The sequence below is a fragment of the Falco biarmicus genome, chromosome 9 (genome assembly GCF_023638135.1).
Source record: "Falco biarmicus isolate bFalBia1 chromosome 9, bFalBia1.pri, whole genome shotgun sequence".
NCBI classification, from domain to species: Eukaryota; Metazoa; Chordata; class Aves; order Falconiformes; family Falconidae; genus Falco; species Falco biarmicus.
Genome location: NC_079296.1, coordinates 53,591,000 through 53,604,849, shown reverse-complemented (window position 1 = coordinate 53,604,849; position 13,850 = coordinate 53,591,000). Strand labels below are relative to the sequence as shown.

The 13,850-nt window shown below is 45.4% G+C and overlaps 1 protein-coding gene across 5 annotated transcripts in view; it reads right to left on the bottom strand.

The window, feature by feature from the left end:
* Window positions 1-13,850, bottom strand: part of PTPRE (protein tyrosine phosphatase receptor type E) — a 109,138-nt gene that overhangs the window by 49,199 nt on the left and 46,089 nt on the right. The window contains exon 1 of one of the 5 annotated variants that reach the window (XM_056351229.1): window positions 1,685-2,325. The exons of 3 other annotated variants lie outside the window; for them this stretch is intronic. Coding sequence is in view for 1 of the 2 variants with exons in the window: in XM_056351228.1 (XP_056207203.1) it covers window positions 782-789 (8 nt within the window). In the remaining variant the exon portion in view is untranslated. Of the gene's footprint in view, window positions 1-781; window positions 805-1,684; window positions 2,326-13,850 lie in introns of those variants that run through there. One more of the 5 variants, XM_056351228.1, reaches the window with a different exon arrangement.

The window sequence follows — 13,850 nt, the reverse complement described above, 5'->3', positions numbered from 1 at the left end:
CTCAACATAGATAACTATGTGAATTAAAGAAAACACCCTACTAATATATTTTTAAAAGATTCATACCTGTTGTCATGAACTGAGACATTAATCATTAAGAAGGAAGTTAAAACAACTCCTAAAGTGAAGTGTGAAGTCACATAATTTCAGTGTAATTAAATGAGTCATGCTTTATTTAGGCGTTTACACAAGTGCGAGAGGATTCATTCTAAATACAAACGGATATCGCTGCAAAGTGCTCCGTAATACAGCGGAGCACGATGGGCCACCTCTGCAAAAGGCCCCTGACAAGTCACGGGGGCCATTCCCCCCCCCGCTTCCCAGGCTGGACCACCTATGCCCAGCCCACTCCTGACATGTGGAGTCCGAAGCGTGCCTTCAGATCGCCCCTTCTTCAGCATCCCTCAGCTCTGTATCCCGGTCCTTCACATTTTCTTTTTATTTTTACTGTTGAATTTATTTTCCTCTCGTAGATTCAGCCCACTGCTCCCTCTCCCCCCACCCAGAAACACAGATTACAAACTATTCCCATTTGCGCTGCCTACGCTTGAAGACAGGCATCCCCTTCTAATCATCTCCTCAGTAAACTCATTCACAGCAGCAATTCTTCTCGCCTCTCCAAACAGATCCCTTGTAAATCCCGGTAATTCTCATTACTGCTTCCTGGACTCTGTTAGCCCCAGACCCCTCCCAAAGCCCCGGTGCTCTGGGTAGGGGGTCACCAGCCCCAGGTGCAGAGCCCCACCAGTGCCTCTCTTGTAGGTTCATACATTTTACGCACTGTGACATGGGAAGGATCAGACAGGTCCCTCCCCAGGTTCTCCTACAGATGAGAGCTACCAACTCACACGGTGCAGCTTATGACTTCTCCTTCAGCCTCTGCAACTGCTCTGCACCTGCCTGCTGTCCTCTCCACGCTGTCTAATTAGCCAAGATTACTTTCAGTGCCATTAACACAACACTTCCCATGCAAGCCGAGCCATTAATAGACACAATGCGTACCACCACCTAGGCGGCTGTGAAGGCCACACACCTGCACTCTTCAGGGTTGAGTTTTTCCAATTCCCAGCTGCTCTGGAAGCATCTGTTTCATCACATCCATAACTTCCTAACATGCTTCTGAGAAAGCATCACCTTTCTGAGACAGAGGCAAAGCCCCACTACAACATCTACAGGTCCTGCTCAAATCCATAAGGCACGTTACACCGTCACGGGAAGAAGCCTGATGTGACAGGACATGTCACGCCCTACAGATCTTCCCAACAGTTTCCAGTACTGATATTTAGTTGTTTCAAACTTTTTTTTCTGGAAATGGAGTTAAACTGTGAAACCTCCAGGTCCTCCCTGTCTCCTTCCCAAAGCGGACCCACGTGATGCCCTCTGCCTGCTCACACAACAGCTCCTGGCCCCCGAGGCTCCCCAACACAAACCCAGATATCGCTCCAGCCTGTTCACAGATGAGACTCACACAGGCCATCTAGTTTGAAAATACCTAACTTCGCCTCAGTTTTAACTTGTCCCTCCCTTGCTGCAGCCCGAGTTCCCACCCCTGCCCCGGTGCCACCTGCCTGGTGGCTTTGGTTGCCTGTTCCCTGCTCGCCCCAGGCCAGGCAGGAGCCTGATGTGCTGAGCATCCTCTGCCAGGGAGGAGAGCTAACCACCGCTCTTATGTTCTTTCACCTACCTTTAGCATTCAAATATGCAGACCCTGAAAGACCATTTCTTTCAGTGACGCTTAAGCCAAATCACTCAGTCATCTTGTGAAGGCACAGCTGTAAAGTAGAACGACATCAACTCCGCAAAAACAGAAGTCTTTTCAAAAACCAGAAAATTCACAAGAAGTTCGTTCTTCTTGTTTTGGTCCTAGGGAGAGATGCTTTCCTTCATGTCTCAACTGCAATGCCCAGTCCTGCCCCCAGCAGCAGCCCAGGGCAGATCGCTCCTCGCTGCAGTCACAACCTTGACCTGAAATTCCAGGTCTCAGCCCCAGCTTCACTAGGCGACAGCTTCAGTCAGAGCAGAAGAGGCAGAAACTGGAACCCAGAACAGCAAGTCCTGGAGCTCGAGGCCACCACCACTCCATCTGTACATCCTGGCGTCACCGCCCCGACCACCTCAGCCCACCTACCACCGGTGCTCAGCCTCACCCGCCAGCGGCTGGTGGGTGACTCCACATGCTGGCATGACTCCCAACCAACTGCTTCCACGCAACGCACAAAAGCTGCCGTATTAGTATTTCTTGAGCTAAAGGATACTTCCTGAGCTAAAGGAAGAGCTGAATTAGTTGTCTGTATTATTTCAATTGCAATATTTCCGCAGGCTTGTCAGATAATCCTCTAACATGAATCTCCACCGCGTGACATCTTTACAGGAAGAGCAAAATATTTTCAGGTTATTGCCGTTTTCTTACTTATACCGTGCAGCTCAGCTTGGACTTAATTCCCTTTTTTTATGACCACCTTCACCATTTCCTTTTTGCTAATGTACCCAGTTGCAGCAGCGGTTTCTGCAATGCAGGGCTGGGTGCGTGAAAATTAAGAACTACGCCTTGCTCTCAGTCATTAGCCAAACAACTTATGGAAAGCGAGTGGTGCCTGCTGTAACTACTGCTGAATTTATGGAATAGTTAAAAGAAGGCTGCATATCGCATTCATGGCGGCACAAGCCACTCATGCAATTTACATATGGAAAAGCTGATAACCAGCGAGAAGCCAGCCCTCCCCTGGCCCCCGCTCCCAGCACCGGGGACCGTTACATCAGCGCTTTGATGAACATTTGAGTAACCCCAGCTTTCGGAGCAGACAAAGAGGGGACGACCTGTTCAAAGACAGTGTGGGAGAAAAGGTCTCATCTTATTTTTGGCGGAGGAGGTTTATAAATTGCCTGGGCTCTCTCTGCTAACCTCAGCTCGACCCATCAGTCCCTTTCCTCCGCTGAATCACTAGAAATTCTAGATCAGAGGCTAAATCCTGGAAGAGGCTTTAAAGTTTAGGAACAGATACTCAGCATAGACGGAATTACATCCAGATAATAAGTGACAACTTTAAAGTGAAAAGCCCTTGGCAAATCTGTTGCGAGGACGAGCTCAGTAACGCCGTTAATGAGAGGGGCAGCGGTGGCACGGGCAGCGCAGGCAGGATGCCGGTGCTGAGTCAGCAGAAAGCCCATGCTGCGGCCACTGTCACCGTCCCCATGGCACGGCGGCCCCCAGCAGCACACAAAGGAAGCAGTTGTGACCCCTGGCTGGTGGTGGCCCACCCTGCAGGGCAGCTGGGACTCCTGCCCACCGGTGCCACAACCGCACAGCCATGCCGCAGCCCACCCCACCGTGGCCACGGTCCCCGGGGATGTTCACAGCAGCCCCAGCATTAAGAGTTGCCAACACCCAAGCGGAGGATCAAGCCTGAAAGACTAAGCTGAAATTGAAGCACAGAAATTATGGTGAAAATGAAAGAAAAAACTAACATTGGATTACTTTAAAAGTACATGTTGTCTACCATTAGGTCTATGCCACAGCCATTTTGCATCCCTATTTCATATCCAAATGCATCTCCTGCTGCATAAATATTCATTGTTATCCTTCTTGGCCTCATTTTAGATAAATAAAGATCTCCTCAGCAAGGCTCCATTTTGAATTATTTACTATTTTACCTGCAAGCTCACCAAAGGAGAGAGTTCATTAACACAGAAACATGAAGAAATAAATAGTCTGATAAGGCTCTTTTCTACTATATGAAATACTACTTATCCGAGTATTTTCAGGGCACTAATTGAACAATTCAAGGTTGGCCAACAAAAAAGTTCCAGGACTTCTCTATAAAATCTTATAGGAGCCAACATTTCAGGAAAAACACCTCAACTTGTTTTACAAGCTCATTAATATCTTCTAGAATACTAAACAATTGCTACTCATATCCCAAATCAATTACGTTTTACCAAATACATAGAGAGAATCTTTCAAGCAAACACAAAAATTTGCATTTACGTTTTTGTAAGTTTCCAGCACCCCCCTCTCCCAACAGACCTGTGCTGGAGAGTGAAGTCACAAATTAGGGTCACCTTTCCCCGTGCATTGTCAGCAAATCAATCTGCAATGCCTTTCAACCAGGACTCATACATAAATTAGGCAGTCTGCGATTGATTCGCAGGAGAAACCCTCAAGCAGCGGAGTGAAACAGCAATAAAATCTTACAATTACCTTGAGAAGTTGCCTTTTGTTCTGTCCCAGTGGTCCTTTTATTCTTCAGTTGCAGAAAACCTATCATCATACAGATGCTCCCTTATAATAGATCTATATGAATATTTAAAATTGCTTCTTGAAAACGAAAGCTAATTATACATGATGGAAAATACATACAGAAGAATTATATACAGCATAACGGCCAGATTCAATGCTTCTGTTTCAGCAGCAAAGCATTTCATCTTGGAGGAGAGAAGGGGAGGAAGGGAAAAAACAAAAGCACAAGTGTGTGTCCTGTCTGCATATTCAGTCAAAGCAGAAAAAGGAGAACACGACACCTGGATGTTAGAGAATTCATTCGTAACACATCAAGAAAATGTAATACAGAAAGGAAGGTAACAGCGTTATAGCTCAAAGCCGTTCAGCCTAGCAGGGCTTGGGAACCTTACGGGTCTATCCGAAGCCTAGCCCGGCTTTGCACCACAGAAATTCAAACCCAGACAGCGTCCCTGCAGCTAAAGCAACACTCAGGCTCCCAAGTCAAAATGCGGATTTCATGGTGCGCCCAGAGATGGGGAACTCAGACACTGCTTTCAATGCTGGCCTTGGCCTTGGCCATAACACACGACAGCGTGCTAGCTCACTCCTGATCCTTCTTCTGCTTATTTACCTCCACCGTGACCCGAGCTCCCTCCGCACCAGGCCCTTGGAGCTTGGTGGCAGAGGGCTCTGCATCCCACTGGGAAGCCCACAGCCCCTCCAGGCAGGAGGCAGTGCCAGAGGCACTCCAGAGCTGATCTGGTACACGGGTTGTTATCTGTGAAAAAGTATGCAGCCAAGCCTTGGGCATATTTTTCAGGGCACACTTCATTGCTTGGCAAAATTTAAAGATAGTAGTATTTTTTCGAAGCTGAAGATTGAAACGGTCACCATCAATGATAAAAGTTAATGGTAAAGGTTCTCCTTGGCTGGCGTGGGAGGTCAGCTTACTGGTGAGACAGGTCAGGAGCTCCAGCCCCACCACAAAGCTGGCACGGTTCGAGAGAGCTCAGGACTGCTCCTTCCCCTGATTGACTGCTTGAGATCACTCCCGAGCTGCTCAGACCAGCTGCTCCAGGGAACCCCCTCGTCCTGCTCTCCTCCCTGCTCGGTGTCCTCCACAGGATTCCCCCGCTCTGCAGATAACACGTCCACTGTATACTCTGAGTAACATAAATTACTGGACTTAAGCCTTCAGCTGCTTCCCATGTACAGCGATATAAATTTTCAGCAATTGTGTAACTGGAGAAACAGTAATGGTACCAATGTGTTTCAAGGCTTATAAGGACCCTCATCACCTCTGCACATGGCAAACTCGCTCCTCCAGCCCGTTCACTGGGGCACAGAGCTGCCAAGACCAAAAGGAAGAAACTTTTTATGCTGAGTGTGATGACACACCGGTACAGGGCGCCCAGCGAGGTAGTAGATGCCCCATCCCTGGAAATATTCAAGGCCAGGTTAGACAGGGCTCTAAGCAACCTGCTCCAGTTGAAGGTGTCCCTGCTCATTGCAGCAGGGGGTGACCTAGATGGCCTTGAAAGGTCCCTTCCAACCCAACCATTCTATGATTCCATGAAACCCTCTTTCCAGCACACACAGGCACGGCTTGCAGGCAATGCTAGAGGGGCTGTATCAGCCTCTGGCTGGCTGCTGCTCTAAAATACAAAGGCTTTGACAGCTCAGAGCTTTACACATCCTTATACCTCTTGTCTCCCTACTGCCCCACTTGTTCCTACTTAGTCCAACACAACCCTACATCATACTGCCAACCCATCAGGTTAAAATGAGGGGGAGAAGCTTATTTTCTTCTTAACTCTGAACCAGTTTCATGATCAAATCCACAAACACAGCCCAACCTACAGCTGAGCCAGAGAAACTGAGGTGCCTATGTACTGCAGAGCAGACACAGGTGAGGGACTGCAGAGCAGCAGCAGTAAATACAGGGCAGGGCATCTCACACCAGGGATGGTATCTGACATGGCTTGGCCATGCCTGCTGCTGACACACTCTCTGCAGGCAGGTTTCCACATCTCTTTGCTTACAAGGACTGTTTCTTTGCAGCCTCCTTGGGAGAGCTCACGCAGCTCTGCACCTTGCTGATGTCCTACAGACAGGTACCTGCTCTTCAAGCCAAAATAATGTCTTAACAGACATTATTCCACAAGGCCCTCACCACCCCAAACTCTCCTCTTTCTTTAAGGGCAGAGTATTTTTTACAACCACGTCCAACCCTCCTCTCAACTCCTGTAGTGACCTAGATCCATATCTCTGACCTGGCCAACGTGGACCCTCGTGCCTGCAGCAAGGATGCACCACCCGCACCCTGAGCTGCCAGTCAGGCAAGAGCAACTGCCACCAAGCCACAGGCACTCCCCGTGGCCAAGAACACAAACTGTCCCAGGAGAACAGCCCTCTGGTCTGAGCAGAGCATGAACCAGAATTTCCCAAAACACAAGACAGCAACGCAATCAATGTGACTTGGCAAACTATTGTTAAAGCTAAAGCAACAGGACTTGATGTTTAAACTAAACCACTCATCGTGAGGCGAGCAGAGGACCACGCTCACTTTGTACATCCCAGGGGCTCACAGAAAGCACCAGCCTCAAAACAGCACACCTTGAAGCTCACATCAGACACAAATCTTTGTAGCCTTTCTCCCTCTGCAGCTTCCACTTCGGAAACGTGTGTGGGTCGGTCTCTATATATACACGTATCCAATTTTCTTACAAAGAAGCATTAAAACTTTAACTACTACAAGTTACCCCAGAATATTTATCCTTCATGCAATCGAACAGTCTCCTCAGACTGGCAGGAGACACAGCAAAAGAGCAACCAAACCAAAGGTTGATTAAATAGATGGCCACGTGCTACTTGTGAAAACCTGCCCCTTCCAACCAGAAGCACTTCCCATAGACCAGCCAGACAATGCAGTAAATTAAATATGTTGTAAGAAACAATTACAAAACTAATGAAGCAAGTTATGCCAGATGTTGAACTTGCGCCCCAGATAATTTCATGTAACATCTGTTTTGCGACTGGTGTCGTATCGTAGTAACAGTGTGCGGGAACATGCATGGAGATTCAAGGGTAACATCTGTTTTTGTATTAGTTGCTTGCTGAGCACTCATCAAAAGCCTGATACTTCAATTATTTATTTGCAAGTCATTGCTGTCTCGGGAACAGACAGCAGCTCTTCCAGCTCCCCTGCAGTAAGAACTAAAGCAACAGCAGGGCCTGCGTTACACATATACGGTAGCATCTGTCACCAGTGGTCAGTATTTCTCTTCTCCCATGACATTCACTAAGTTAGCAGATATATTTACTTTATATAAATAAATTTATGGTATCACCAGCAGCAGCTTTAATTCGAAATAAGGCTTTGGGACATGAAATGAATCTGATTTTCTCATTCATTATTAAGTTCTAGGCCTGCTAATAAGCCATTTATCTCAAAAAAAACCCAAGGTAGTTACCAATGCAAATTTCTAGAAAGAGTAAAGTTCTTTACAACCTAGAATCTGAAGAAATAAATAGAAACTGCATTTACTATTAAAATAAAACTCGCCAGCCTCTGAGTCATTAGAGATGTAAAATCCAAGCCTACAGCATGTTTGTTGAAGGGAGCAATCAGAGCCTGCGTCGAGTCCCAGGGATGCGGGCACTCAAGCCTGTCTACAGAAACCGTGGCCAGCATCCCTGGGATGCCGAGTGCCTGCGTTCCCCCCACACCCCAAAGAGTCACTGCAGGAGGGCAGGTCACTGCCCTGGGCACAGCTTCAGCATCTCCACAAATGTGTTAACACATGCCCTTCTCCTGCACTGAGAAAATCAAATCCCTCCTGAATAAGCTATCTGCAACTTGTCACACCTAACAGAGGATTAAGGTTCCTTGGCAGGGTGGAGAAGATTTTTCTTTGCTCAAGTCTGAAATAGAAGAATTAGTATCATAAAAGAGGAAGAACAACAACAAAAATTAAACCCAAGAGGAAAACGCTGATCCAGGCTGAGAAAGCCACCAGATATAAAAACTACGTTAGTCATAAGCTAACGCCCTGTGCTCTGCAGCAGTTGGGGGAGGTCAAAAGCAGCAAGAACTCCTACCTCACCCTGTAATACTGTCTCTGACAGCAAAATACCGGTGCTAGATTGTGAGGGCAATTTGCCACTGAAACCATCACTGCAGGAATTCAGTGAATTTTCCATTATTTCAGCTCAGATCAGCACTGGACTGAGAAAACTTGAGAAAACCCAATAAAGCAGCAGTGGGCTGAAGTAAGTCCTTGGAGCATCTACCCTTGGAGGGCAGGTTTACATCAGCTATTAGGGAAGAAATTGTTCCCCGTGAGGGCGGCGAGGCGCTGGCCCAGGCTGCCCAGAGCAGCTGTGGGTGCCCCATCCCTGGCAGTGCTCAAGGCCAGGCTGGATGGGGCTGGGAGCAGCCTGGGCTGGGGGGAGGGGGCCCTGCCCAGGGACAGGGGGTGGGACTGGGTGGGCTTTAAGGTCCCTTCCAGTCCAAACCATTCTAGGATCCTATAAAATGATACCAAATTGCAACAAAAGGGGTGAGGTTTTTCAGCTCTGTACAGGTAATCTAAAAACTATAGTTTAAGCACTGCACACTGGCAGCAATCTTCCTACAAAACGGATTTTAAAAGTTGTTGGTGTTTTTTATATAGAATTAACATAAGAAAAAGGAATGAGAACTTGGAAATTTTGTTGCAATGCCTGAAATAGCCATCCAATGCCTTTATTACTAGGGAAAAAAAAAATCTTCCCTTTTCTCTAGCTGACCCAGGATTATAGCGTAACTTTTACAGGTATATAATTGTCACTAGGAAAGGACAGACCCCACACCCCCACCTCAAGTATACATGTACAGAGATTCCTCATGCAGCTTCGCCCAGGAGGGAAGCAAACAGCGCTTGTTTTGCAGTCCCTGGGATCTCAAAACCTTCGTGTGTCGAAACTCTGCTCTTCTCACACAACGGCATTTCACTCACAGTACACACACGCACTCCCCAGCCTGTTTTCCTCCTCCCTGCTCTGTTGTATAAGTTGCATTAACTTTGAAAGAGAAGTCTTCACTCAATGGAGTATCTCGTTTGGTATGAGTTGGATTTACAAGCCCAGCTTAGCAGGTGACCAACCTGGGCTGTATTCAAACAAACAAATCACTCACCCTTTTCCCATAGTTTACAACATATTCCCAGTGCCCCGGAATTAAACATGCCACATGTTTTGCTGTGTTATCTAATTGGCTTTAAAATATTCTTGAATTAACTAACAGACATAGGGAAGCATAGCTTTTTACCCTATTAGCCAAGTCTCCTTGCAATGGAACCAAGAAATAGGTAGCTGGGAGGAGGTGAAAAACTAAGGAAATTAAAAGCAAGTCTTTGGGTCTAGAAACATCCTCCACTGTTACAGATCTTTTCCCCTGTACTTACTGGTTACTAAAGGATACAGGCACTCTTTACTATCAGCTGCGTGATACAGAGTGGAAACTTAAAAGAAAAAAAATATTACATTAAGCTTAAAAAAAAAAGGATAAGAGCTTTGCACAAGTTTTTCTTCATGCCACTACTTGCACAGTTAAGCTTTAAAACTGAGCTGTAAGTTTGTATACACTATATAATGATGCTACGTATCCCCTTCAAATCATATCACAGCTGAACACCATTTCAGATAAATGATTCTGAAATCAAAGATACAAAGAGCTGGGACAAAATCTTCCAAGGAAGATTATGATCTCTGATGGCTGCGCTGATAACAGACAGAGCTCCATGAACTATCGACAGCTACACCACTGGAGATGTCCTTGCCATGTACCTAAACCACCTCCCATTCATCATCATCTCACTTTTACAGCCCTACAAATTGATGGATTCATGTTAGTTCCTCGAGGCAATGACATTCATATTGCAAATCCAGGCTCCTGATAAGCTACAAAAGATGATTTGTCACTCCTTCAAATTACAGCTGGAAGTACGGGCTCTTGTCCATGATTACCACCGCAGCCTACTTGGGTGTCTCTGTAGTGAAGGAAAAAGCAAAAGCATCTCTCATGCAAGGCCACTCTGTTCCCTGTCCTAGTGAGTGTGCGCCTCCTGTGAGAAACCTGACTGACCTTCAGCTTGAAGATGCTCTGATCAAACGATAAGAAACTGGGGAAAAGAACAGGGCAGGGAAACACAGAACAAAGTTAAAAAAACCCGATAAACACCACTGCCCCAAACAACAAGGCAGGTAACCATCTCCCTTGTTATTGGTGTTTGGGCTACGCTTTGGAACTGCACACAAACCAAATCTACACAGAAATACAATAAATAAGAACAGTAAAATGACCAATATACATGGCAAAAGTGAAACAGTCTGAGAAACATGTTAAAAAAATATCAAAAGGAGATTAAAAAAAAAAAAAACCCCACACTGAAAGAACACTGTTACTTGTTCTTGTTTTTCAAGTCCTCTCCATTCCTCCTGTCTTGACTCTTCCCCCCCCAAGCAGCCCCTGCAATCCTCCTCAGCCTGCCGCTGATGCGCCTACCCAGCCGCTCTCCAGCTGCACCCTCTATGCCTCCAGCCTTGCAAAACATCTGTTTTCTCAGAAACAATCCTTTCAATTGTATGCATTTTTGTTATTCTGATACAGGAAATAGCTCAAAACAGAACTGAAAGTTTCCATTATTTTTTTGTTTTGTTTTGTTTTGTTTCATTCACCACCAAGCACACGGCTGCTTTGGCTGAGTAATAGTTGTCATAATATTGGTCAGAAGCTACTAAAACGCTACAAGATTGCCTTTTTTCTATTTAAAAAAAATCACTACATTGTTGTACTTATCTTGGTATCAAATATAAGACAGACATCCAGTTCTTTTTATGAATCCAAGGAGCTGCTGCAGCAATAGCTTGTTGAGCTATCTGACAGGGGTACACTGAAAAAAATTCTTTAACTTCCATGTCTGAGTACCCTGCCGAGGAGACTGGTGTTGCACATCCACTCTTGGCAGATATAAAGGAATCCTGTTCAAAGACATGGTTGGGGAAAAGATTAATTTACCTTGAGACTGTGATGGTATTTTCATTATTCTGCTAGCTGTAAATAAAAGCAGGATCATAACATCAAGGCAATGAAACACAACCAGAACCACATTTTACACTGAAGCTCTAAGCATATTTCAGGTGCTATCAAAAGACTAAATACTAACCCAAACTTATTTTCCTAATAATACAAAAAAAGCTGGTATAGACCAATGCTTTTGTGCTACTGTTCACAAGGAAGATACACAAGATGTAACGGATCAATACATATCGACTTACAGCACTTTAACCGCCTTTTAAAAATGTATTTTTTGGGAAAATAACCACCGAAAATATCCTGTGTTTCTGGTCTATGAGGCCATACATAGGGGTAACCATAAGCAAGGAATTCTTACAAAGAAAACCATTATTGGAGTTTAATGCCCATGCCACTTCCCTCCAGAGCATCCCGTTGCATTGGCAGAGGCACAAAGCCCCTAAGGAGCAGCAGCAAAGCACCCACTCCCCTTTTTCCACATGCACAGTGCCCTTTCCTAACATCCCTAGGCCAAGAAATCTAACCAGAAGTTTTTTCGTATGCATAAAGGATAATAATTTTCCCTATTTCCATTTCAAATCCACAGGTCTGTTACTTCCCTCACTGATTTAACAGTAATTTAAATGTAGGAAAGACAACAGAATCTGCCCACAATTCTTCCACTAGAGCCACTGCTCTGCAGGGTGGGCTGGTGCCCTCTGCCCTGTGTGCCAGAGCTGGCACCAGCATGGCACCAGCACAGCACCAGCACTGCTACTCAAGCAGCAGCTGCCTCCAATCATGTTTAAAAAGCACCTGCAGTATCTCCAGTATAGAAACACACGCTCTCAAACGATGCTAACCCCCTGCCGTTACAGAGCACATATAGGTCGGCCACAGCAACAATTTTTTGAGCTTTTCATCTCAAATTTCCTAGAAATCATGGACTCTCCCAGATGCAAAAAGTCAGCCTGTAATAATGTCCCTGCCCAGTAGGAGCAGCTATCTTAACTGAAGACTGGAAATCAGTTAATTGGAAAAATTATTTACACTTGCAACTAACTCAAATGTATGGACAGACTCAGAATTCTAAGTCCATTTCCCTTTCTATAATTAAATTACGCCACAGCTGTGCACATCAGGCAGAAAACTTTAGGCTGAAGCCTTTATGCATCAGGAAGCATACAGAGAATTCTTCTTCCCTAACTTCTTCTGTCTAATGTTGGATGACTTCTACTTTTTTCTTCTGAATGAAAATATAAATTTAATTACTGGAACATTATTAAACTCTTCCTCCCCTCCGCGCCCCCCCCCCCCCCCCCCCCCCCCACTGGAAAACCAGTATCATCATCCAAGCATTTCAGCTGACAATGACAACAGCCTTAAGCTCTGATCTGCAAGAACTTAACCACTTAGTAATTAATCAGAAACACAGCTGAGTAGTAAAACACATGCTATATAGTGTGCTATAATTATTATATTTGCAAAAATTAGGGTTGTGACTCTTGGTATCTGTGAGCAGCTCTTGGTGTGTGCACGACAGAGTACAGCCCACATCCATCATTTCTTATGCAAGTCAACAGAAAGTTTTCCTTAAATAAGGGCTGACGGATGCATTATTTTTAATCCTTGAAGTGACATGACAAAACTTCCATCCCCAAGTATATACCTCTTCTCCATACACCTGCAGGATGACAGGATGCCTTGTGGCAGGTCAAAGTTTCTGCCTTACACAGTCCTCTGCTCCTTTCCACTCAGTTTGCTCTTAAAGGGGGAAAAAAAAAAAAAGTTACCCTCTCTCCAAGGTATCTCTCTCTCTCTTCATCCCTGACAACTGGAAAATTCTTCACAGGCAGTACAATTTGCTGACATTATTATTTAATTTTATTTTCTTACAGATATTTTATTAACAGCATCCTACAGCCATGCCCTGTATGAGGAATGGTTCTTCATGCTCAGGGGAGGAGTAGGCAATGGCACAATCCCCAGCTGATATTTCTTTCTGTATTGTAATTTTGCAGGAGAAACAAGGCCTTTGCAAAGGCATCCATCGTTGCTCTGCCCCTTGCCTTCCAGCCCCCCTGCCTCTCTGATGACCACTGCTTCTCCAAACCAGAAGCCAGCAGCGACCCCTGGGAAAGGTAGGGGAGCTCCTACCAGAGCGAGCGGCTGGCAGGCAGCAGTGAGTGAGCTGAAGTGGAAGAAAGATAAAATACACACCAGAAGGTACATTTGCAGCCTCTTTGGTGCCTTAAAGATGCCCCTTACAAATGTGAGAATGTCAGGAGGAAAAAAAACCCCACAAAAGTATCACTGTTCATAGCATACAAAATTACAGACAGCATCTCATGGCTAAAGAAAAACATGTTTCTGTACCTGGTGCTTCTGAGCCTTAAAGAAATTTGAATTGTCACAGCCAGAAAATCATCTCCTCTGAAATAGCCATTCAAAAAAAAAAAATAATGAAAAGTAGGTAGTTCAGTCTGACACGGCGCACTTTAGATCTGTCCTATACCTTCATGCTAAGATCATATCACTAATACACAAACATCCAAACCAATGATAAACTGCAAG